At 36.7% G+C, this 25,013-nt stretch overlaps 1 protein-coding gene across 1 annotated transcript; it reads right to left on the bottom strand.

Annotated features, from left to right (window-relative positions):
- Positions 1–385: 385 nt before the first annotated feature.
- LOC110112595 (uncharacterized methyltransferase At1g78140, chloroplastic) lies at positions 386–18,571 on the bottom strand. Its single transcript, XM_020844876.2, has 8 exons — positions 18,284–18,571; positions 14,522–14,637; positions 14,244–14,384; positions 7,744–7,825; positions 7,250–7,440; positions 6,973–7,084; positions 6,595–6,696; positions 386–907 (listed from the first exon to the last, which is right to left on the bottom strand). Exons 1-8 carry the CDS (start codon positions 18,449–18,451, stop codon positions 764–766), a joined length of 1,056 nt encoding a protein of 351 aa, XP_020700535.1. The 5' UTR covers positions 18,452–18,571; the 3' UTR covers positions 386–763.
- Positions 18,572–25,013: the final 6,442 nt, after the last annotated feature.

The raw sequence follows: 25,013 nt of genomic DNA, 5'->3' as shown, positions 1-25,013 counted from the left end.
AATGGGATAATTATCTTGACAGCAATGATTAAGAAGCTAATTATCAATGACTTAAACATTTAATATTAGAGTTTTAGAATTAATAAATTAAAGAAATAATGTGCAGTATATTAACGAATTTGAAATTGATAATAATCTCTCACTATTGTCGACAGTTAAAACAAAACCTCAATATAATAGATGCCAATTTGGAAAATTATTATGTGCGGTCATCGGATCATCTGGAGACGAATCAGAATGCACTACATCACCTATTTACTGTGTACCGCGGCTACGTACTGCTATGTACTGGGTGATGTAGCGCATTCTGATTCGCCTCCGGACGGTCTAATGTCTACACATAATAGTTTCTCGCCAAATGATAGAATTGTTCCAAACAAAACAATTAACAAGGTGGACAATTAGTACTCTATAATCTCTAATAACAATTCAAGCACAAAATAAACAAATTTGTACAATTAGGCTTCGTTTGGGACGATTTTCTTACTGCTTCTTAAAATAGTATTCTACTACAAAACAATGTTTTAAGAAGCAGAAATAAAGTCGTACCAAACAAAGCTTTAGTTGATTTTGGAATTCACATTCGCTTCTGAAACAATTATCACAGTATTTTCCCTTTCTATCATAATATTTATTCTATGCTTTATTTCTTTCATGAAATAATTTTCCACTGTAGAGAGAAAAATGGTAAAAACTGTTCAAAACCTGGATTTAGACAAGATGAGCTGATAGCTGCACTGCCATTAGTTTGAGACTTGGAAGTTCAACAAACAGGTTTGGATGCAGAGATCATCACAAATGGTCCGTTCCTCACACATTTAAAGCCAACCAGGCCACATGCTCTGCAGAGATCCTCCAGTTCTCTTTCTGAAATATACAAGTGGTTGCTTGTAGCCCGGATGTAGAACTGAAAAGAAAAATGCGCAAGAGAATGAGTGAAGAGTAATGGATGAACATTATAGATGAAGCGATCAATGGAGTTTATTTGCTGAATTTGTTAGGAAAAGTTTATCTGAGCAATGATGATAACTTCGATGGACAAAGTGAATAATAGATGCCTTAGAAGAAGACAACAGAAAAATAGGACACAGGAGAGTTGTGATTTGGTGAAATGCATTTATGTCCACGACTGTATTGAGAGAAAAAAATTTCACTAATCTAGAGATGAGTTACATGATATATGTGCGCTAAATATTTTTACTCTATCCCATTATCAACCTCCCTTCATTTCTCTTTGAATATTACCATCACCTTCTCCTGTCCTCAATTGGAGAAATTATTCTGTGCGGACGCCGAACGCCGTCTAGAGACCAACCAGAATGTGCCACATCAACCCCTGCTCGGTACCCGGCTCGATACTGCTGGCGTTGCGCATTCTGGTTGGTCTCCGGATGGTAAACTACATTCGATGTCCGCACAGAATAATTTCTCCCTCAATTGAGACTTCAATTGTCTTTTATATTTCACCGCAAGCCAAAGGACAAAGCAAAACAACTATAGTGTAATGTATAAATATATTGTATTATAATATCTTATTTCAACTTCCTATTTAGGCACCATCCATAATGGCATTTCTTCGTCTAGTAGAGCAAAATGCCTTGGTGTTGATAGCAAAATGCCTTGGTGTTGATAGCACCGAACCTACTCGCTGACCTCATAGCCTCCTACATAAGAGAGAGCAGACCAACCTAATAACAATCTTTACATCGTTGGTCACCAACGCTAGTAACATCTCAACATCACAACACTAGATGGAAAAGTGAGAGACACTATCAAAGACCACCAAAAACCTTTGTCAAGCATAAAGACCTCTGCTTCCTTGGAACCAGCTGCGAACTCTTCTCCGACTAAAAATGTTATCTAAGATTTCGTTTGGGATGGTTTTCTTACTGCTTCTTAAAACAGTTTTCTTATAAAAAAAAATTGTACTACAACACTGTGTTAAGAAATAATAAGAAAACCGTCTCAAACGAAGCTTAAATCTTGTGACCACAGATCCTTGACTACATCCCAGTTGCCTGTGATCTCATCCCACGCCATTGCAACAACCTTGTACTAAAGGACCAGCGCACCATAGATCTCTCCAATGTAAATCTCCATAGAGTTCTCCTTTGTTTTAAACTATGTTCTCCCTTGCCATTTGAACAAATCCCTTTTCATATGGCTAGTCATGCAAACATGCATTGTTGGGACCTTTTGATTTGTCCAACTACTGAGACTTGGATCTACCTCTGCCTCCATTGTTGCTATTATTCTATGACTTTCTCTTACTGTAATATTTAAAACAAAATATAATATACATTCACCTTTTTTGCATCATCTAATGTCTTCACTAAGAATAATATATCTGATGTTGCTAGGACTCATGCGGATAATCATGAAACTGTTAATGGCCATCATAACAACATCTCATCTTTTGATTAAAAATGAAAGTAAATTTAAAAAATGGATCTTATCATCAAATTTTATGTTCATGGAGTTCAACTATCTCTTGATTAAGTTGACCCTAAAAATCTATAATTGAAGTACCTTCTAACATCTTGAGATTGAAAAACTGAAGGAATTAAATATAACTTGTCAGCTGTAGATAGCTTATCATATATGTTGGAGAGTGCCAATATCACCATTGACCTCCCTTTCGGGATAGATTAAACCTCAACATTAGTATACAAAATCCTGGCACCTTAAAGTCTTAGAGATCTATCTTCCTTAGCTAATTGGTTGTGCCCTACTTAAATCCTAATGAATCTTAGAAGCCATAACTAGAATTGGACCATGTAACCCCCTGAATTGCCTTGAAACTCATAGGTATCTAGAAAGCACTAGCCTATCTTAAAATCCCCAAATTACTAAGCAAAATCTCTTAAAACCATAATCAATCATGAAACTCGTAGGTTAACCTTATGAAGATTCCAAGCCGAAATGACCTAGCTATACCATATTGCAATAAATTGGATTAACCCAAATCCTCCAGAGGGCATAGACCAAATCTTATATAACTAAACTTGATCTAAGCTTGTGTAGTTTGACCCAAATTAACCCGTTTGATCCATTGACTCAATTAGTTCAAATTGACTCAACCTAAGCTCAATTGAATGAGCCATTAACCTTCCTAAGATCTAGCTCAATACCGAGGTGGTTAAGTTGACTAAAATGGCTACTCCCATAACCTTAGCTAACATAAATCTTGCCAAAACCCTATAATTGGATTCATGACCCAAATTGGGCCAAGGAAAGCCCTCAACTTATTAAGATGACCTCACAGCAACCTTTGAGAGCCATCACGACCATTTGGTGCACCTTGGATCCATGAATTTTGCAAGCTCAAGTCATGGCTAATCCAAGATCTATGGACTCATTCTAATTTTCAATCAAAGGCCCTCCCACGGATCAAAACTCATTCAAACATGGCTAGGGACTATCCATCAATGCACCTAAATTTCAGATTAAGCTAGTAATCCTCTAATTATAAAGCTTAATCCCCTTGAGCGCTTCAAGTTCACCCTTACAATTGGAGAAAATAAGACCTTTCAGCCTATTAAATCCTTCAATTACATGGATAGTTTATGCATCTTCAGTTACCTTCAATTTGATCCTAAGGAGTCCTATTTGATTGTTTTTAAGAGAATTTTTAGATTTATTATTTTCGCACATAACTTTGGTTTGAGACACCCAAGGAACACAATTTCTTGTGACCATCTTGGAAAATTTTATGCATATTTTGTAGGTTACAAAGTTGATAAAACAAATACGTTAGGAACTCATCAATTATTAGGTTTATTTCTTGTATATACTCTATGCATGAACAATTTCCCTTTTTTCATTTTTCAAGCATTTATGATTTTCTTGTATGGATGGCCCAAGGAAGAGTGAGTATGATATAAAGGCTTCTAACATTTCTTTTGAATGGTTATATAAGCAAACATAAACCAAATTAGGTCATGGAGTTCAATAAAGCAAGGATCGGCCAAGCATGAAGACCAAGTCTACCTACTCCCTTAGGACCATGATCCCAACCAAGAGAACTCGACCCAATGAGCATGGAACTCAGTTAGGAACGCCCAAATAAAACCAAATCAATGAATTTTAGCCTCCAACCATGGCCCCCACCACTCCTGTGACATAAGTACGAAACCTCCATGTTTCAAAAATCTCTTCTCCCATTCCGTGGAGAATCAACCTAGAAACCTCCCCCACAAAGAGGAGTTTATTTCTCGTTATGAACTAGTGTTTAAAATAGAAGAAAACCTCTATCCAAAAAGATTTTATTTCATTTTGTGAGTTATTGTTTAAAATAGAAGAAACCCTTTGTAATAGATTTGTTTTGATGAATGAAGAACCATGAGAAAGATTCTTCACTTGAAGATTGCTTGATGGTAGATTCATGATTGAAGGCTTGGTGACTTTCAATCTTAGTATTTCAGTGACAAGCAAGCATTTTTTTTTAATTTTTCTCTATAAAATTTATTTCCTTAGTATTCTGCTTCACTCCCAAATCAATTCCCGCCATTCCCCTTCATCCATTCCACCAAACAACAAGAATAGCTCCCTCGGTCCTATCCACCATCTCCAAACCATAAATTACTACTCATGGTCGTCACAAGCTCTAACACACATCACCTAATTCCAATCAACTTTCAGATCCCAACTTCACCTTCTCAGCTTACCCTAGACCTTCCATTCCATGGCATAACTCACTCCCTAGCCATTCATAAATATTGCTAAGACCTAAGGTTGCTCTCAGCTTCACTCTCCTTCATCATAATACGTATGAACAATCCCCTCTACAAGCTCCAACTGCCAAGGATGACCATCAATCAACCCTCCACCACATTCCTCCCATTGTACACCTCCCACACCACTTTGCTTAGCCCTCCCTCCAACCCAATCAATATATTATAATATCTTGTCATATCTTCATGTTCAAATACCAACCATAGTGTTATTTTATTTATCCATAAAGTGCTTGACTTTAATTTCACGGGGAACTATTGCTTGGCATTGACCCTCATCACCCAACTTCATGGCCCCCTGAATTAAAGGCTGCCGGTCAGCCTAACCGCATGGGCAACCACAAACATGCATGACACCTCAACATAAACCTTAAATTAACAAATCAAGAGGCATTGTTGAAGACTTCCAACAACAGTTTCCAAGCACATAGACCCACTACCTCGTTGCTGAAGATGACAACCTGTGCAAGCCCTTCTCAGGCTAAGAGTAGCTATCAAAGTCTTCCAGTCTTTGATCTTTGCCTTCCTCCTATATATGATACGCATGCTACTACAACCACTCCATTGGACTCGAGCACTTCATTAAGGTAGCCAGCTCAATCCTCTAGCACTTGTTCCTAGCCATCAAAAGGAAGAAGTTGGGATCATACATAGCAGACCTTGTACCATTCTTTTATAAGAAATAATAGGTGATAGAGGTGGATAATTGGAAAATAGGGGTGTCACAGACTCACGGGCTAGTTTCGACTCGACTCATTAACTAGCTCGCGAGCAGAACTTATCGAGTTTAGAGCTCGAGCAGAATTTTTAAGCTCGTTGGCATATTGCGCTCAAGTTCGATCCTTTAGATGCTTGACTTGATTACTCATCGAGCAGCTTGCATCCAAACGGTGGAAATGCAGGGGCAACTCAGACTTGAAAAGAGGGCTCGGACGCGGGCTCAAACGGCGGAATAACGGAGCGGGCGGGCTCAGACGACATAATCGCAGGGCGGGCAGGCTCAAACGACGTAATTGTAGGGCACGCAAGCTTGGAAGGCAGAATCGCGGTGCAAGAGGGCTTGGATGCGAGCTCTGATGCGTAAGGCGGAGTCGTGGGGCAAAATCGGGGGCGGGCCACGGTAACAAAATTGGAGCTTGAACCGGGTAATTGAGCCGCTCGAAGAGCAGTTTTTAATGGAACGAGTCGAGCTCAAGCTCGGCTTTTCAGCTCGACTCGAGTTCAAGCTCGGAATTTGGCTTGTGAGTCGAGCTCGATGTTAGGCCTAACTCAAGCTCGACTCAACTCGTTTGCACCCCTAATTGGGAAACAACGAGCTAAATTATGGCAGGTTAATAATTGTTTACACTTAATTAAAAAAATCTAAATAGAATAAATTCCAAATTTAGGGACTTTAAGATATCTGATTTTATAAATTTGATCATAAAATATTTTAGGAAAATTATACTCCACAGATCTTAACAAAAAATGATGGTATGGTACTGATACTGGTAAACAACAACGTGCAAAAAACATTATTGCCAATTTCCCTCCTATGAGAGTCTCAATCTTAATAGGAGGCTAACAAAGAGATGGCGTGGCAGAGCGGACTAATCAATTAAATCAGATTATTGTAGTTGCTCCTGCTTCCACCAGTGATGATGAAGTTACTAAACATGTGTGGAATAACATGGCAGGGCTCTCATTTAAACCACCACTACTTTCTCGTTTTAACCTATAAAAATTGATGTTCTTGAATTAAATTTATTAATAATTAGGACAGTTTCTATGAAATCCAACCTAATATTTAATTTTGAAAAGAAGAACCATCTAAAGAATTGCAATAACTCATACAATATAGAATCAGAACAAAAGCTTCTACCTCTCTTAATGCCCTGAAGACTGGAACTGTAATAAAATCATAAATGAAAGTCGTGGCCACAAAAATGCCGCCAGGGCGAAGAATCCGGCTTATCTCTGCTACCTAGAACATGATCAATTTAAATTAGATTACCCAATAAGTTTACTTCGACCTAAATGACGGATATCAAAAGTTAAACAAAGCATAGTTTTTAAATAGTACACAGTTGAGGAACATAATCATGGGTTTCAGGAATTTAAGAAACTTATTTTATTATTTTGGTTCTTTTTAAGTAATTTTTATAATGTATATAAGAAATGGAAATTATCTACCACTATAGGCCAAGTATATTAGTTTTTTACTCAATGTCATCGGCAGACAAAGGTAGTAAATACTCACAGAAGCAGAAGGTGATGGCCAGCAATGCAATGCAGCACCCGCATGCACCCCATCTATGGAATTTGAAACAAAAGGAAGCCTGGAGATATCAGCCCGGACCAAGATTAAGTTCCTGGAAGACAATTAAATATGATATCAGAGTTTCAGAGTAGGCCAACCATCAAATGCCGAACCTCAATTCAGCATCTCTCTCTATGAATCATAAATATGAATGAAAATGAACATCTTTCAAAATAAAAGAGAGCTACTAATAAAGAGAAGAAAATGGGAAACAAACTCTTTTGGTATGTTCTCTTGTTTAATGTATTCATGGCACTGTCGCAGCATATTCTCGGAGAAGTCCAAAGCAACTACATGGGAATACAGTCCACTTCTGGCAAATAGCCTTGAGAATAATCCACTCCCACAGCTTGCATCTATAATAGTTCCTCCAGTGGCAGGCTTAAGGTAATTTTGGGCCATTTTAAACTGTCTCGCATGGAAAGAGCCAGAAAAACAGTTTACATATAATATCATGAAATCTAAACCAGGTATAGGAAAATTTCACAATAACCAACAATTAAAAACTGTTGGAAGAACCATATCACGTTAAAATTTGATGTTACCTTATTGACTAAACGAATTTCCATAGAGAAAAATGATTCAGATGACAAATGGAAAACATTAGATCAGCTTGTTTAACAATGTACAGAAACATATGTGGCAGGATTTATTTACACTATAGAAGCTCTCTTTATAACTACAGATAGTAATAAAAGTTCTCTTTCTAACCTCTCTTTCTGGACCAGGGAAACCTCCCCATATAAAACTTTGACGCCATCCCCTCTCATATAGAAATGGCACCAAAGGATTCCTGTGCCAATCAACAGCAAACAAAATAGAGTGATTACATGCAGCAAAGAAAAATAGAATTAACCAAAAAAGCTGAAGAGCAATATTTTTACGCCATCCCCTCTCATATAGAAATGGCCCAATCTTAAATTCATTTTTTAACCCGCGTAGCATCCTTAGATGCCACGTGTGCGCATACATCATGCTCGTCGGGGCCCATGCAGGTATATACTTTTGTATGCCTTGTGCAAGAAGTGTTTGTATGACAGTTATATGAATGCAATGCAATATGTGTATATGACAAATCTGCATATTCACACACATAATTATATTTACATATGCATGTTATCATACTCACAAGTTTATTCGTATATCTGCATGTAAATGTGTATGTTAATACATGCATTTGCATAATGCTTGAATATTTGACATATTGCATGTTAGCTTGATGTAGTAATAGATTATTTGCATGAATAACATGTTTGCATAATGATACAATGCTTTCGTATAGTGCATGACATATTTGCATGTCAGCATAGCGCTCCGCTGCTGCATAGTACATTTTTACACATTATACAGTGTACTTGCATGATGCATTTTGTATGTTGCAGCGTATATGTGCATGACGCATTTTGTATGTTAATGTAATGTGTCGCCAGTGCATGGTGCATTTTGTATGTCAGATAATGTATTTGCATAATATACCTGCATATTATAAATATATGCACGCTATGAATGTGTCGGCACACATTTCAATGCATGAGGGGGGTGGTTTTGCAATAACTAGCTGTGCAAATGGCTGTCATTGGGAGATGAGCTGGGTTTCATTTGGGAATTTATAAACGCCTTCTGTCTTCTTATATATATATGCTGCAGATTCGGTGGCATGGTTTAACTGCACATTGAGCTTCCTTTGTTGCAAATATGTAGTGTGGTTTTGCACATTTTTCTTCTACATGTTGTTATCTCCGTCAAAATTCAACCTGCAGGAGTGCATTTTTGGTGCATCAGGAGTCTTCCATTTATCATTTGCAAGTAAACTAATATATACGGCATGATAATTTGGCACCGCAAATCTACTGCCTCAATTTACGAGTGGCCCGCAATTTTTACTACAAATTATCTGCTTCTACTTACAAATGTATTGTAGCATGTTTATTTGTGTATTGATGTAGGCCATCGGGTGAACTACATTCACCACTAATTTCTCCATGCACGTCAGTCAGCAGGTTGATGTATCCACTTGTATGATGGCTCCCTTGTGTTTATAGGAAGCCGGTATATTCGTTTGCATATTGATCAACAAATTGCTACATTCACTTGTATATTTTTCTATTTGTAGGAGATGTTGTGCGTATTTGCAAGCTAGCTGATTATTGAGCGTAGGGCTATTGTTACATTCATAGCTCATCTGCTATCATTGCTAGCAAGCAGGTTAATGTATTCATCCATAAGTTGTCTGATGTTGAATGTGTATCTGTATTTGCAAAAGACCAATCACATTTGCAGCATATTCATCATCACTGATTGCAGTCAGGTGACCTTAGTTATATACAAGCTATACTTGTTTCAAACCCTTCAAATACATCTTGGTTAACACTTCATTGCATGTCGACCTCGAGGGACTAATTTGTACATTTTCAAATTGATTACTATCAATTGTAGGAGGGTCGTATTCACCACAATTTCCTTATGTACTCTAGTTAGCAAGCCACCACATTTATTTGTATGTCCTTATTCTTACTCACAAGTGGGTTGTCATGTATGTTACAAGAACTCTGCATATGCCCACAATCAAGTTAGCCTACTTGTTTCAAGTCTACCATTCTTGTCTATAGGCTAGGTATTCAATGTTCGTGCCTTATACATGTCTGTAGGCAAGTCATGTTTATCACAAGTCCTTCGTAACTGCTTGTTAGTGGGTTATCATCGAGTTTTATTATTATGCTCGTCATTGTTATTTGATTGCATTTTCCATTTTAGATATTCAATTCAAGATCTTTTCCCTGTAAATTTGCTTAAGTTCTATTCCCAGTAGTCTGAATTTTGGCAATCTCCCGATGTCTCCTGATGTCTCCCCCGTTTAGGAGTTAATGAGCAAATTGGAAAGAGAATAAGAGGGATTTAATAGGAGGGAGAGGCGGCAAGGGCAAGGGGGCCGGCGGCATGTAGAGAGAGGGAGGGGATTTTGGGGAGGAATTAAAAGTTTTCAAAGCAAGATATTTAATTTAGGAAGTAGAACATTAAATCAAATCAAATTTAAATTTAAATTAGACTTAGATTTAGGAACTTTCCAAAATTAGAATTTGTAATTGAGGAAAGTATTTGAATTCAAAAGTCAATTGAATTCAAATAAAGGATCTTTCCTAATTGCCTCGGGATATTTTAGGAAAGTAAATGAGGGTTTGAATTTTGAAATTCAAAATTTATGGAGGTCTTTAGAGGGGTGGCTCGGCGGCTAGGGGGCCATGGAAGGTCGGAGGGTCGAGTAAGGGAGGTGGGTTTTGGCGGGTTGAGCCTAGGCATGGGAAGCCGCCGATGGAGGAGAAGGGGAGGGGAGGATGCCGTCAGTTTGGGAGGATGGGGAGGGTTTAGCCGGTGGGTTTAGGAGGGGAAGAGGGACGAGGAAGAAGATAAACAAGGGAAAACCAAGAGCCCACCAATGGGGGCTGTTGGGTATTTCGTTAGCCTCTCCTAGTGATGTAGGCAAGGGGGGTTTGATTGAATTTTTTATCCAAATTCTGATTGGGCATTTAATTTATGGGCTGATTTTGGCTTATTGGGCTTGGCCCATTATTGTGTATTGATGTTTGGTGTTTGGGAAGGTATTGTTGTGGGAATTTCTGGATGCAACCCCCTTGTTTGACCTTCGGTTTCCCCCCTGGTTTGCATATTCTGGTTCCCCTTGTGGTGCCTGTTCCGGTCCCCTATCTGTTGTTCTGATTCCCTTGCTGGGAGCTGATTCCGGTCCCCTTTTTGCCCCTTCGGTTCCTTCCCTGGATGCTTATCCCGTTGCTGCTTTGCTCGGTTCTTTGTGTTACCTTTTCGGGTGTTGTTTTGGATTGAATGCAGGCCCCCTTTATGGCTGTTTGGATGTTGTTTCTGGACTGAACTTTTGGCCTTCTAGTTCCCATAATTTTCATAGGAAGCTTTTGTTTTTGCTTGCAAAAAATTAGGGGTTTTCCTAATTTTTAGCTTGCATCACCTAGGCTTCACCACCATCTCAAAACTCACAAGAAAATAGGAGATAGAAATATGAAATTTTTATTAATCATCATTAACTTCATACAAAGCAAAAAAACCTTTATATATAGGCCTCAATAATAAAGAAAAGAATAAAGACTCAATTGTCCTTGGGGCAACAATAAGAACTCACTACCCATAGGGGTAACTAGGAAAATTGAAATGCAAAATAAACAAAACATCAAATATATCAAAAGTAAAGGCTCTGAATCGTAGCTGTCGATCTACGATTCCATCGATGGTACACATGTCAAAATCTCTGGCTGATGCCCTCATCCACTCCAATCTTAATATTACATTAATTTCTTGGTACTAACTAATTCAATTGATTAAATATTGAAGCCACGTTTTCGACAATCTTATTCTTGCACTTCCGTCTACTAAAGGATCAAAACTAATATTTGAAACAACAAAAGGAGAGGAGGAAGTCAAAAGATTAATATTTAATTGGACAATGTAGATAAAGAAAGTTATGCACGTTCACTCTAAAAACAATAGATTAGGGACAATAAAAAGAAGGTTCTTTCATGGAGGATTTGAAAGAAGACGGGGAAATGAAATCGAGGAGCTAGTGATTTCAGGTAGAGGAGAAGATGAAAGATACAGAGTGCAAGGGGAGAAATAGTGGCATAAAGGGGTGATAGCATTACTACAAGAATAGCATAGCTTAATTGAAATATACTTTTGTATTTCATATTTACCGAGTTATATTCCAAAATGGTCCTTCGACTATCATATGCGGCCCATTTAATCTCAGAGTATCACATTTATCTAATTTAGTTACTCGGCCATATAAAATTGATCTTAAATGGTCCCTTAGGGACTACATTTAGACTAATTTTTTTGTAGTGGATGGATTAAATTGAGATCACTTATTGTTAAATCCCAACTGTCCCTTGGCTCTTGATTCTACGGCCATCATGAAAATCCATGGGAGGCTCACCTATTAAATCCCAGGCATTCCTTACCTCTTGATATTATGGCTGACATGGGGATTCGTGGGATGCTCACCTGGACCACACCGATCTCCTTCCATATTTGGGTGGCTAATTTAGGAAGGATTATATTTGGACAACTATGCATGGTTCCGTAATTATATGTTTCTTTATTAAGATATCTTGTATAGATCTATAAATAGGGATAGTTTTGTGTAATAAAATAATAAGCCTTTTCGCTCTCCAATTCTCTGAATTTAACATGATATTAGAGCCTAAAAAGATCTAATTCGTGAGTTCCACCACCATCCTTCATTGTCGAAATTCTGAGGAATACAGGTTCCGACCAATGGCCTTTATTGTCAGAAATGTAAGGAATATTGGTTCCCACCACCAGTCTTCATTATTAGAATTCTGAGGAATTTTGGTCCTTCTACCGGCCTTTATTGCCAGAATTATGAGAAATACATGTTTCCACCCCCAACCTTCATTGCCAGAATTTTGAGGACCTTCGTGCATCCAAGACCGAGGAGAGATCGAGCAGGAGGGCTCCTCTTGTGTTCAACATCCAGAGTCGACTAAGTAGAAGCGAGCATAGGAACTCCTCATGCGTGTGTCTGAAAAGATTTTTTTCTGCTCCTGTTCTTGAAATTTGCCGCAACCCTAAAAATATTCTTTTTCCTTTTTTTACTGGCGTGCCTTCATTGTCGGTCTTCCCTTGAGAACTAAGAGGGAGATGGACCCAAAGGATAATTAATCCACTTTCTTTGATGTTCCACCAGCGGCTTTATTGTTATTTTTGGTATCTTAAGGGCTACTATTCAATGTATCCTTCATTGCTGCCTTCTACCTTACATGCCTGATTGAGATAGCCTTCATCGTTATCCTTTGCCACAACAATGTTTGAAGCTAATTTCCTCCCAATGCTTTGAACAAATGATGGACTTTATGGTGAAGCAAGGGATGTGATAACTCTACCTCTCTAGGACTAATTACCAAGGTGGGAATGACAAATCTATATTCCCCAGCTTGAGGGAGAGTGTGTTAAATCCTAGTTGTCCCTTGGCCATTGATTCCACGGTCAGCAAGGAAATTCGTGGGAGGCTCACCTGTTAAATCCCAATCATTCCTTACCTCTTGATCTTATGGCCAGCATGGGGATCCATGGGAGGCTCACTTGGACCACGTCGACCTCCTTCCATATTCGGGTGGCTGATTTAGGAAGGATTATATTAAGAAAACTATACATGATTCCGTAATTATTTGTTTCTTTATTTAAGATATCTTGTATAAATCTATAAATATGGATAGTTTTGTGTAATAAAATTAGAAGTCTTTTCCCTCACCAATTCTTTGAATTTAACACTTATGTATCACAATTTCTACATCATAGACCTTTTTGGTTTATTTTTGTATAGTCGATGGACTAAATTAGAAAAATGAGATACTCTAAGGCTAAATTAGCCACATGAAAATAATAGGAGACTTAGTAGTGGAGTATTTTAGGATTTTATCTTTACCCTATAGATCCTATTGTACTTTGAGCTTGGAATCTCCTAGTAATTGAATCAGCGAAGACCACATTCCGGATTATTCAAATCACAATGTTGGGTTACAAAATAGCCTCAAACCAAGCATAACTAAATCAATGAGTATTGGATTCTCCCTGGTAGGTCATCATAGCCCTCAATCTTATATTAGATAATTATGAAGCCAATGTTCGGACACAAGGCATGAGCATGGGGAACAATAGACACAAACATATTGAAGCGGATGTTCCATATTACTGTTTGGATAGCAGTGCAATCTGAAATGCGTCAACGAGTTAAAGGACTAAAAAATCTAATAAATATATCAACTTCTGCACAGCAGTATTTTAATTAGAATAACAAAGTATAAAAAAAAAGTTTGCAATAACAGCCACTCTCTGTCTCCAAGAAAAAAATGTTTCAAATTTTTAATTTTCAGTTCCATATCGTATAAGCTTGGGGCGTATAAGCTTGGGGGAGAGGAGAAGAATTCAAATAGAAACTTTTGCGTATAACAAGAGAGTGACAAAACTCGAATGAATTTATCTAAATGCAACTTATAGGTCCACGGAATGAAGCACTTTAAGCACACAAGTCTAAAAACAGAACCTCTCTACTAAAATGTTACCTTATACGAGGGAAGCTTCAGTTGTCGTCTCATTTCAGACTTTTCAGTAACCAGTATAACCAAATATATAATGACTATTAGGGTAATACTTCAAGGGAATATCACCTGAATATTTCTGTTGCAGCTGGCATTGTTTCAGAATATTCCTCCAATCCGCTTGCTATCGTGAGATCCAAGTAAGTTTCATTCTGGAAATATAACTTCTTGCATGTATAGCATTCAACTCCAGACCCAATAGTGGAGGCCCTGTGAGATAAACGAAATAATGTAACGTCTGAAACCATGACAAACTATATTATGAGCACAAGATGCATACAAATTTAAGAACAACTAAGAGTTCACAGTAACAGTAACTCCACTTGAGCACAAACTTGATCACTTACAAAGTCACTTGTGGGTCGCCTCTACTGGCAAATGGCTTGTAACAAATTGGGCATGCAAGATTGAATAGAGTGTCACTATATTCAGAGCTCTTGCCATTTTTTTCCAGGGTAGAATTCTGAAATTAGATTAACAATGAAAGCAGTTGTACAATTATATAAGATGAAAGCACTAGAAGTTGGACGGATATTTTAAGCCCTTAAAGGAAAGATAGATGTGCCTCAAATGTGATCCAGCACTTATTTTAGGTTGAAGACAAAAAAGCCATGTAAAACCTTATATCCAAAAGATGGTACAACTCAAAAACATTGGGCATGAAAAAATATTTAATCTCAACTCACAAGACAATCCTCAATAGTCAAGTCTGAGTAAAACAAGTTTGTTACTCAAGAGAAAAAAAATGAAACAAAAAACATAAGAGAACATACATCATAACAACCCAAAAGTGTGAAATGAATTTATTTAAAATACATAAAAAATTCCAGAGTAGAGTGTTGTGGCATTAGGCCACTAACAGTGCTTTTATATATTTTTTATTATAAATATCCCATACTCACCCTACCGCCTCCCTCACTTGATTGTTTGGCCAGGAAGAAATTGGAGGAAAAGAAAAAAAAGGAGAGAGAATGGTCTTTGAGTCATATTTGCTCGCTGTTCCCTTACAAATTTTGTTCTATTCATTATAAGTGGCTAATCTTTTACTCTTGTTTTCAATGCTTTTGATTTCTACGGATTTTATCTTTCTTAAATCTATCAAAAATGCATTATCTCTTGATCTCGTAAGTTTCACCGTTTAACTTTTGATATGTTATAGATTTGATCATTCTGAACGATTTGATATGATTTTATTGTATTTTCACCGGTTAAATATGTTTATATAGATTTTACGTGAATGAGTATGGAAAAAAAGTATATTGAAAATGGAATGTACTTATATGAGTGATATGTACTGGAATGTACTACTGGTACTGGTGAAATGATGTACCGATTGATATAAGATATATGATATGATTATCCCATGTAATACTCTACTGATTCATGTGATTTATTGATTGAGAGTCATAAGGAATCGGGGCAACTGATCCACGTAATTACTGATTGGAAGTCATAAGAGAAGACTAATTAAAAGTCATAATAACAAGAACACTGATTCGCTTATATAATTGATTGCACGTGATACCCGCAAACTTAAGATACCCTCATCTTAATGCCAGATACTGATACTGAAATTACTACTATTATTGATATTAATATTGATTACCGATACTGATATTGACACTTATTACTGATTTTTTATATTAATATTGATTAGTGATGATGTTACTGATACAACTCTGTTACTGATAATGAATGTTTTTTATTGATATTGTGACAAGAACTGATATATTGATGTGAACTGAATGGGATTGATTTAGTGATAAAAATCGACTGACTAACTGATTGATTATAATTTATGATGGAAGAATGAAATAGAACTGACTGAGATATGATATATTAAAGATTGATTATTGATACAAATAATTGGTATAGATACATTGATGCATATATTTCTTTATATGATTTACAACATACTATTCTCTTTTACCTTGCATTAATTTTAGTTGTAAAATTTTGATTACTTGTTGATCTATGTACTCATTACGTGGTTTTAAATGAATAAAAATGAATTGACAATATAATAAATATTAAGAAGAAAAAGGGAAATAAAATCTTTCACTATAGATCCTAGGTGGACATTAGATCTACCTTACACATTCATGCCTGAACTCCCACCATCCTCCTAGATCTTCCCTCATCAAATCTCACGCTTACTAACCCTGATCCAACGTTGATGCCCCAATCGTGTAGTTTTCAAGCTAGAATCCCCCAATCTTGTTGTCTACAAGCTGTCGTCACCAAATCTCACCATCTCCCTATCTCCTACACCAAATATTGTCAATTCAACCTCCCATAAACTATTGTTAACCCATCCATATCTGATCACATCTACCCAAATCTCACCTAACCTAGCAACTCCCAACTCGCTGCCTTAATCCCAACCACATCGACACCCAACATTCTTCCTCTTGTGTTTTTTTGGGCGATGCAAGCATCCTCGAATTGCTTGGATTTAACCTTCTATAAGCCTTCTTCCTTAGTTAATTATTTCTTCTTCCTTGTTGACACCTTACCTAATCCAAATCCATCATTCACAAAAGCCTTTCTCTAATTCTTTAGATGACTTTAGCAATATTGCCTTGACCTTGAGGATAAGGTAGGTTTTGAAGAGGTGAGAACTAAAGGGGATTTGTAATAGGTTATACATGTTAGTATTTAAATAATTTTAATAGGCAATTTGAATTATGTTAGTGGCTAATAAGTTATAGGGAATGCTTGTAATTATAAATATTCTCCATTAAGGAGTATAAGAACATCAACCAATCAATCAATCAAATCAAATAGCCTACTTCCCTTTTGATTTTGGCTCCTTCTTCTCCCTCCATATTCTTAGAATTGCTGACATCCTTGACTTTGTCATTTATCCCTCGCCAACAATGAATGCATAACAGTTTTCTACTACATAAACAAAATTGTCTGCTTTCATCAATAGATAAAGCAACATGGTGAATGAGCGACAAGGTTATCTACTTACTTTCATTCCTTAACATTATGATGTGCAACATGTGTTGAATTTTCTTGTTCATGCACCACATTCCATCATAACAAGAAATCAACATTGGATCAATATTACTTCAAGGCAGGGGCGGAGCTACAGTAGGAGCCATAGGGGTAGAGGCTCCACTAGCCCATCAAGAAAGCCCAAAATAATAAACAATATTGCTTAAATTTTTCATTGATGCGACAGGGGCTCATTAGTCCATCAAAGAAAATGCAAAATGCGCCTCCGCTGAGATTCGAATCAAGATTCTTTGTTTCACATAATTTTATTCATAAAAGATATATTAGAAAAATCTAAATTTTATATCACTAAAAACCATAAATCACACACACACACACACACATATATATATATATATATATATATATATATATATGCATGTTATAAATTTCTTTTTAAATAAAACTAATACCTAAAAGTTTGTAATGAAATAAGATAACTTATATTTGTGTGTAATAAAATTATTATAATATATAATTTAATATTTTATTAAAAATAAATATTGATATTTTTAAAAGATAAAATATTATTTCATTATTAACTATTAAATGAAAAAGAAAAAAAAAAGCAACTCATAAAATATTAAGAGTATTTTAAAAATTACCAATTTGTGCTCCCATTAATAAAAATTTATGGCGTCTCTCGCTTTAAGGAAATGTTTACAGCACAATTGCAGCACTTCCAAAATTGGCATTGAGAAGCTAACAAAATCACCTCTAACCGCTTAATTTTCATGTAAATTCCACAAATAGCATCCAGGATAGAGCATGATGTTCCATCACAAGCCTTGTTCTTAACATCCATCACTACACTGTCTCCACACTATCGTTATCAAAGTACAGCCACAAGGAGCCCTAACGAAATATCTTCCCTAAATAATCAACCCATAACAACAATCTTCACGAAGCTAATGCCACCATTCCCCGTACTTCAGTTATTATGCGAGCACCACCAACATTGATTAATTCCAAAATTAAACAACCTACACGAATTCAGATTTCACCCACCTAATTGAAGAATCTATAGGACGTTTGCCATTTATTGCAGGCGGGAAGCGAAAAAAGATAGCAACTATAACTAGCAGCTAAAGAAGATTAGAACTTACTAGTTCCGGGACCTCGACAGAGACGGATGCCGCGGTGCCGGCGATGGCAGCGGCGGCGAAGGAGGCGGACCGCTTGCAGTCGAACGTACGCTGGCTTTTGGAGAACCCTTTAGCTTTTGGCAAGCGGATGCGGGTAAGGACTCCGATGCTCCCAGTAACAGTAGCCATCTCCGTATGACTTCTGTATGAGCTCCGATCGCTAAATAGTCCCGGCTGAATTCAAGTCGGTTTGGGTGGCGCCCGGCTATCCACACGAGCAGTGAGGCATCAGATTTATGCGGCTCAATCGCATGCAAGTGCCACAAAAATCCTTATGTGCCAGTTGGGCCTTGACGTTCTAATGCAGTGGACCTGATCGGCTTTCGGTTTAGTTTTTGCCTATTGTGGTAGTTATTACCCTAAGAAGTAATGATGCATGTTGATTATCATTCCAAAAAAATCCTATGCCTAAAAATGTTCAAGTATTTAAATTAAAAAAAAAATTGAATAGACATCAAAATTATGTGAACTTCTTTTTTAGAAAATTTACAATCAAAACTTGTATTGTATATCGATGAAATGAATCCTGCAAGCATAAATTCGCTCAATTATTTGGATGTCAAAGCATAAATTCGTACTGTAGAGTTTAGAATTTTGACAAAAATATCAAAGTGTCTAGCCAAAAATCTAGAAAAAGCCCTTCTTCCCGAACTTTTATTAGGTTCGGTGTAAGGACGTAGAGGAACGTCCGGTCGGAGGCAAAATCCTGCCAAAAAACTCGGTATTTTATTCGGTATTGCTAGGTATTATTTGATAATAATAAGGAATACCGCTCTGTGAAGACCAATACCGAGTTACCGAGTTGTACCGAGTTTTTCCTAGGAAAAACTCGGTACAACTCGGTATTGCTCGGTATAGCTCGGTATAACTCGGTATTGGGTCTTCACGTGATGGTATACCTCGTTATTGTTTGGTATTGCTCGGTATTTCTCATTTTTTGGCGCGATTTGGCCTCCGACAGGACGTTCCTCTACGTCCGGTCGGAGGACGTAATAATTATTCCTTCTTCCCACACTCAAAATGGACGGAGATGGAGAAAGTTCTCATATTTTAAGAATTCTAGCACAATATCACTTGATTTACATTGAGCATCAACCACCGTCATCATTCGTTCACTATGGATCATCATCAACAACCGTCAGTATTCTCTTTTGTCAGACTAAAAAATGTCAATATTTTTCACGGCCGTATTATGGTGAAACTACCTTTGCCGGCCATCAACCAACAATAATGTTCATCACTCTTTATTGTTATTTTTACATTTATCACTACTCTCATATGAAATCAGAACAATAGTTTATAATTTATAAGCTCATCTTTTTTAAGCGATGAGAAGGACAAAATTTGTAAAATCAAATTATATAGAGAACTATTTTAGCTAGGTCAAGCCGTAAAATTTTTATCTATCATACACCATTTGTGAGACCTATTTATTTATGTATGTGCATAACATGTGTAACACTAAGGTAAAGAATTAATACTTCACATTTTTAATTTTTTTAGCATGTAACAATCACGATGGTAGAGTATGATACTTTATAATTATTGAAATTTGAAATGGGATTCTACATAAAATAGAAAAAACAAATATAATAAAAAGAGACAAGGTTTTTATAATAATAATAATTGTTGCGGTCTGAAAGATTCGTGGCGGTAGAGTGAGTAAACTTTTTGTCTTAGCGATGCACGAATATCCAACACACGAACAGAAAGAGAGAAGTAGAACACCAAATCTTTTTTACGTGGAAAGCCCGAAGAGGGAAGAACCACGGGGCCTTGCCCAGGTGAAAATATTCCACTAAGCTTGAGTGAATTACAAGGGTTGACCCATCCCTCGATTTAGAGGCGGTCGAATTACAGTGATCTGGAGAGACAGTCAAAGGTCTGGAGATGGTCGTACGGATGTCCGGCAGATGGCAGCCGAGCGGTAGTTTGACGAAGGTCGGTCTGAAGTCTGGCAGGCGGCGGCCGGCCAGTCGGGCTGAAGTATCACATTTTATCAAGAATGACTAGTAATATCTTAGCAATTTCAATTAGCATAGTTGCATCTGAATCTACATCCGAATCTTTCTTATATCAGCTTAAAATGAAATTTAGTATAATGTAAAAAAAAAAAAGAGTAAGTAAAGATTATATATTATTTCTATTAAACTATTAATTTAAATATTTATTAGGTGACTCATAAGTTATTATAAAAAGAATTTATATCCCATTGTGTAGTATCTTAAGTTAAATATTTTATTATATTAATTAAGTAAAATTGAAATCAATTAAAATTAATTAATCACCCATTTAATTAAGAAAAATAAGTATTAACCATTGTTTTATACTAATGTTATATTACAAATAGGAAATATTATTTTTTAAATTAAGTTTATAACTAATATGTACATTTGATTTCAATTTTAAATTAATCTTTCTAATTAATTTTTCTAAAATACTTTTTAATCTTTTAATATTAAAAAGTATATTATAATAAAAAGATATTATAATATACTTTCTAATATATTATATAGTATAATAATTATTGTCGTATGATGTTGATAGAGAGGCACTGTACATCTGCCGACAATGCATCCAATTGCCGTATGATGTTGGCCTGGCTCGTCCACAATGCTTCAAGTCTCCGAGCTTCGTCCCGGCAGCCGGTTCCTTGCCTTTGTCAGTCATCCTACCCGGAGTCGGCTCTGGATACCACGCTGATGCCACTCCCAGATTGAATATCCGAATAGGAGACTTACCTGCAAAAGACACCAAAATGCCAATGCAAGACATTAGCAAAACAGTAGCATAATGGAAGGTACGGCTTCTATTGCAAGAAAGAAATAACAAGATTCTTTTGTTAAAAACCAATAACCCTGCCAATTCCACTGCCTCGTTTCCCAACCGACACAGTAAAATATTTTCCCTAGTGCTAATAATACAACTTAAAAAAATCACTAAATAGTTAGAACTTAACAAATCAAAAAAGTCTATTGAATATACTATAGATACTGAAATAGAAAGGTGGTTGGGACTGCCATAAATAGTAACTAGCGGCGTCAATTCGTAGTCCGCGAGGTCTGTGTCGGGTCAGTGACCCAAATTTGACCCGATCGTGTAATACTGACCCGACACCGCGACACACTTTCGAAACAAGTTGTTCGGGTCAATTCCTGATCCGAAACCCGACCCGGATCGGGTTCGGGTCAAAACGACCTGACACGAAATTTTGAAAATTGCGGTTTTCGGTCACGAAGTAGAGCCAACGGCAACAACGGCAAGCGGCAGCCAACGGCACAGTGGCAGGCGGCGTTGCGGCGAGGCGCAGCGGCACAACGGCAACGCCAGTCGGTCGACTCGGTCCCAGATGCGCGACGATGCAGCAGCAGCGGCATCACGCGAAGTCGCGAACGTCGAGACTCGATTGGGACTGCGACTCGACGACGCAGCACCAGTCGCCAGAGCAGCAGAGCCGACACCGCGTCAGTTGCCAATGACGCGATTAGGACTCGACTCGATGCGTCAAGTTGATTCGCGGGCAGGGCGGGCACGCCGGGCAACAGAAACGGGCAAACTCATTTCCGGGTTTCCGGGTCAACCCGAACACGACCCGTAACGCAAATCGTGTCAGTTTTTTGAACGCGAACCCGGATTTTTCCTGGTCGGGTTTTGGGTCGTGTCAAAAATTGACAGCTCTGCATATAACGGAATGTGGGAGTGGCCTCGTCATGCGCTGCATCATTTTACTTGGTCATGTTTTTTTTACATTAAACTAAATTTCATTTTAAGCTGGTATAATGTTCTTAGGGTATATTATATATTTTTTATTTAGTCAAAAGTTTTTTTACAATTAACGCACAAAATTTAATGACTTTAATACATAATACCGGTAAATAACGATTTATAAATAAACAAAAAAAAATGAAAGCTTCAATGTGGAAAAGCATTTTTCGCATTCAATAGAATGCAGAGTAAATTTAGAAAATCATTTTTCACATTCCATTGAATGTGAAAAATGGTTTTCCGCATTCTGCGTTAAGCACTTCCCCGCATTCTTTAATCTGGAAAATAGTTTTTTTTTTTTTTTTCATTTTTTCTCCTTTTTAAATTATCTCTCAAACATGATTCTTCTACTTAACTTGATTATAAACCTACTCTTTTTTATAATTTTGCATTCTATTTTTTCATAAATAAACATACTTGATATGTCATCAAAAATCGCCTTGATCAAGCATGAACCTTGAGGCATATTCAAATTGACAACTTCCAAAGTTAAATTTGGGATCATTTGAACTCCAATTTTAGTATAATTATACTCAAAATGAATGTCTCAGTGAGATGAGCCCAACGACACTAAAATCAGTCCAATCAGGAGTCCAAATAGATCCAAATCAGTAGCTTGAAATATATTTGGAAGCTCCAAAGCATTTATTGGATGACCAAATGATATCTAAATATATCATGCTTACAATCGAATCAATTGGCTCAACAAGAAGAATCCAACAAGCCTAAGATATCTTAATTATTACATCATTAAGGCACTTGATTCGATTGTAGCTAGGGGGGACTTATGGAGGGACTTATGGAGGCTTAAGGAATCTATGACCTCCTCATCAGTGCCACCACCAGCAAACCATCGCTACCAGAGCGTCGTTGTTGGACCTCTGTCTAAACCATCGTCGTCGAACCTTCATCCAGCAGCTACATCCAAGCCTTTGTCCAACCTCCTTCGTCCTTCAACTACAATCCATTTGACCTCCATCGTGTAATGATTTCGGTCCCTCCAACCTCCGTTTCCAGCCGACTACGATCCCTCTAACCTCCATTGCCCGCAGACTACAGTCCCTCCGACCACCATCGCCCGCCTAATATGATCCCTCTGACCTCTATCACCCGACAACTGTCCCCTCTACCTCAGTCGACCGACTACAGTCATACCAACCAAACGAACAGGCCAACGTTCTTTTGAGAACAATGCTTATGTCATTGAATTCTTCCAACTCCATCCATGATTTTTCATATAAAAATCTTGGTGTCTTATATGACTCTTGCACTCATCTCTCTTATATGTTCGTGTGTTGGATCTTCGGACAAAGTTGGGATATTAAACTCTAGATCTCTCTACCTCCGTGAATGTTCAAGCACACAACAATACTTTTATGGTCATTAGATTTGTGCTCAATAGCTTCTCTCCAATCACTTTTCTACAAAGTGACAAAATGACTTATATATAATTTTCGATGCCACTTCTATATTCGTTTACTTGGCCATAATCATTTTTTTTATTACCTAATTAGCATTAGATCAAATTAGGCAAGCTCAGTCTTACCTTTAATTATAGGTGTCTTCCCTACTCTTTTTTTTTTTATTTTTTTACCAAATAAACCACACCACATTATTGTTAACCATATTTCTTACCGCTAGTTCATTAGGTTAACTTTATTTTACTGGGTTATAACTACTTCAGTGGACTAAGTCTTTATCTTCCCTTATGTACCCTTAAGAGTTATCGTCATCTGATCTTTAGTTTGGCCTTAAAATTCATGGGCATACTACCCCAATCCACAAAATTTCAATTGATCGAGTGGGCTTTGTTATCTATTTTACCCTAAGTAGATCATAAGTAGTCTTAATCCTTAGATTTACCTTAACCATGCTTAGTAGTCTTCAAGCAAGATATAGTTTGATGTGATATATGTTTACCATACTTTCAAGGATATAGTCAAATAGGTGAATTATAAGTTATATAAAGTCATTTTTTTTCTATATCATATTAAGAGAAGAATCCTACTACAAAAGTTATCTCAACAAAGCTAACACATCTAATCAGAAATAGAAAAAAGGTAAATTGCCTCTTATCTTGTAGCTAGTATTCAAGGTTTTAACTTATCATGAAATGATTTTACTTGAATATTTCAACCAAACACAAAGCAAACTTATGAGAAAAAGAAAATTTAAGGTAAGAACTTTAAAATTAATAAGCATTTATATGATGATTTTAATTTAGTCACTAACCAAAAATTCAAATTTAAAGTAGCAATACCAACCATTATTTTAATTGAAAACTGAAATAATTGAAGCAACAAACAGCTAACCCAAACTAAGTTCTACAGAAATAATCGTAATTCATCCAATCAAACACCATTGCTTATAAACATTAAAGCCGGGCTAAAAAAATCAAAATCAGCGAAAATTAAAATATTTCATAAACAATAGAGTTAAAAAACGTCAAAATTTTATTGATAATTTGATTAAAAATTTAGGTGTTTTCAGCCATAAATATATCTTATTTATGACAACATCATATCCACAACTTCTCTGCCTCACTCTTTATTATTCCACTTTCTATTCAAGCATTTAAAATTTATTTTGGGACTACATTCATAATTTATTTTGTGTTGTACTTCAAAACTATGGGATAGTTATGGAGCATAGATTACCACATGATACTAATGTTTCTTAAAATTATTTTGGATTCATGCCAAGTAGGTCTACTATGGAAGATATACATTTATTGAGATGTTTTTTTGAGAAGTATAGAGAGAATAAGGTGGATCTATATATGATATTTATTGATTTAGAGAAAGCATATAATAATGTTCCGTGAGAAATGCCATGGAGAGTTCTAGAAAAAAAGGGGTTTATAATGCTTATATTCAAGCCATTAAGGATATGTGCACGAGTTGTTAATTATGCTCAAACACAAGAC

The sequence above is a fragment of the Dendrobium catenatum genome, unplaced genomic scaffold (assembly GCF_001605985.2).
Source record: "Dendrobium catenatum unplaced genomic scaffold, ASM160598v2 fragScaff_scaffold_459, whole genome shotgun sequence".
Taxonomy (NCBI): domain Eukaryota; kingdom Viridiplantae; phylum Streptophyta; class Magnoliopsida; order Asparagales; family Orchidaceae; genus Dendrobium; species Dendrobium catenatum.
The sequence above is the reverse complement of the archived record's forward strand: the minus strand, read 5'-3'. Positions and strand labels throughout refer to the sequence as shown.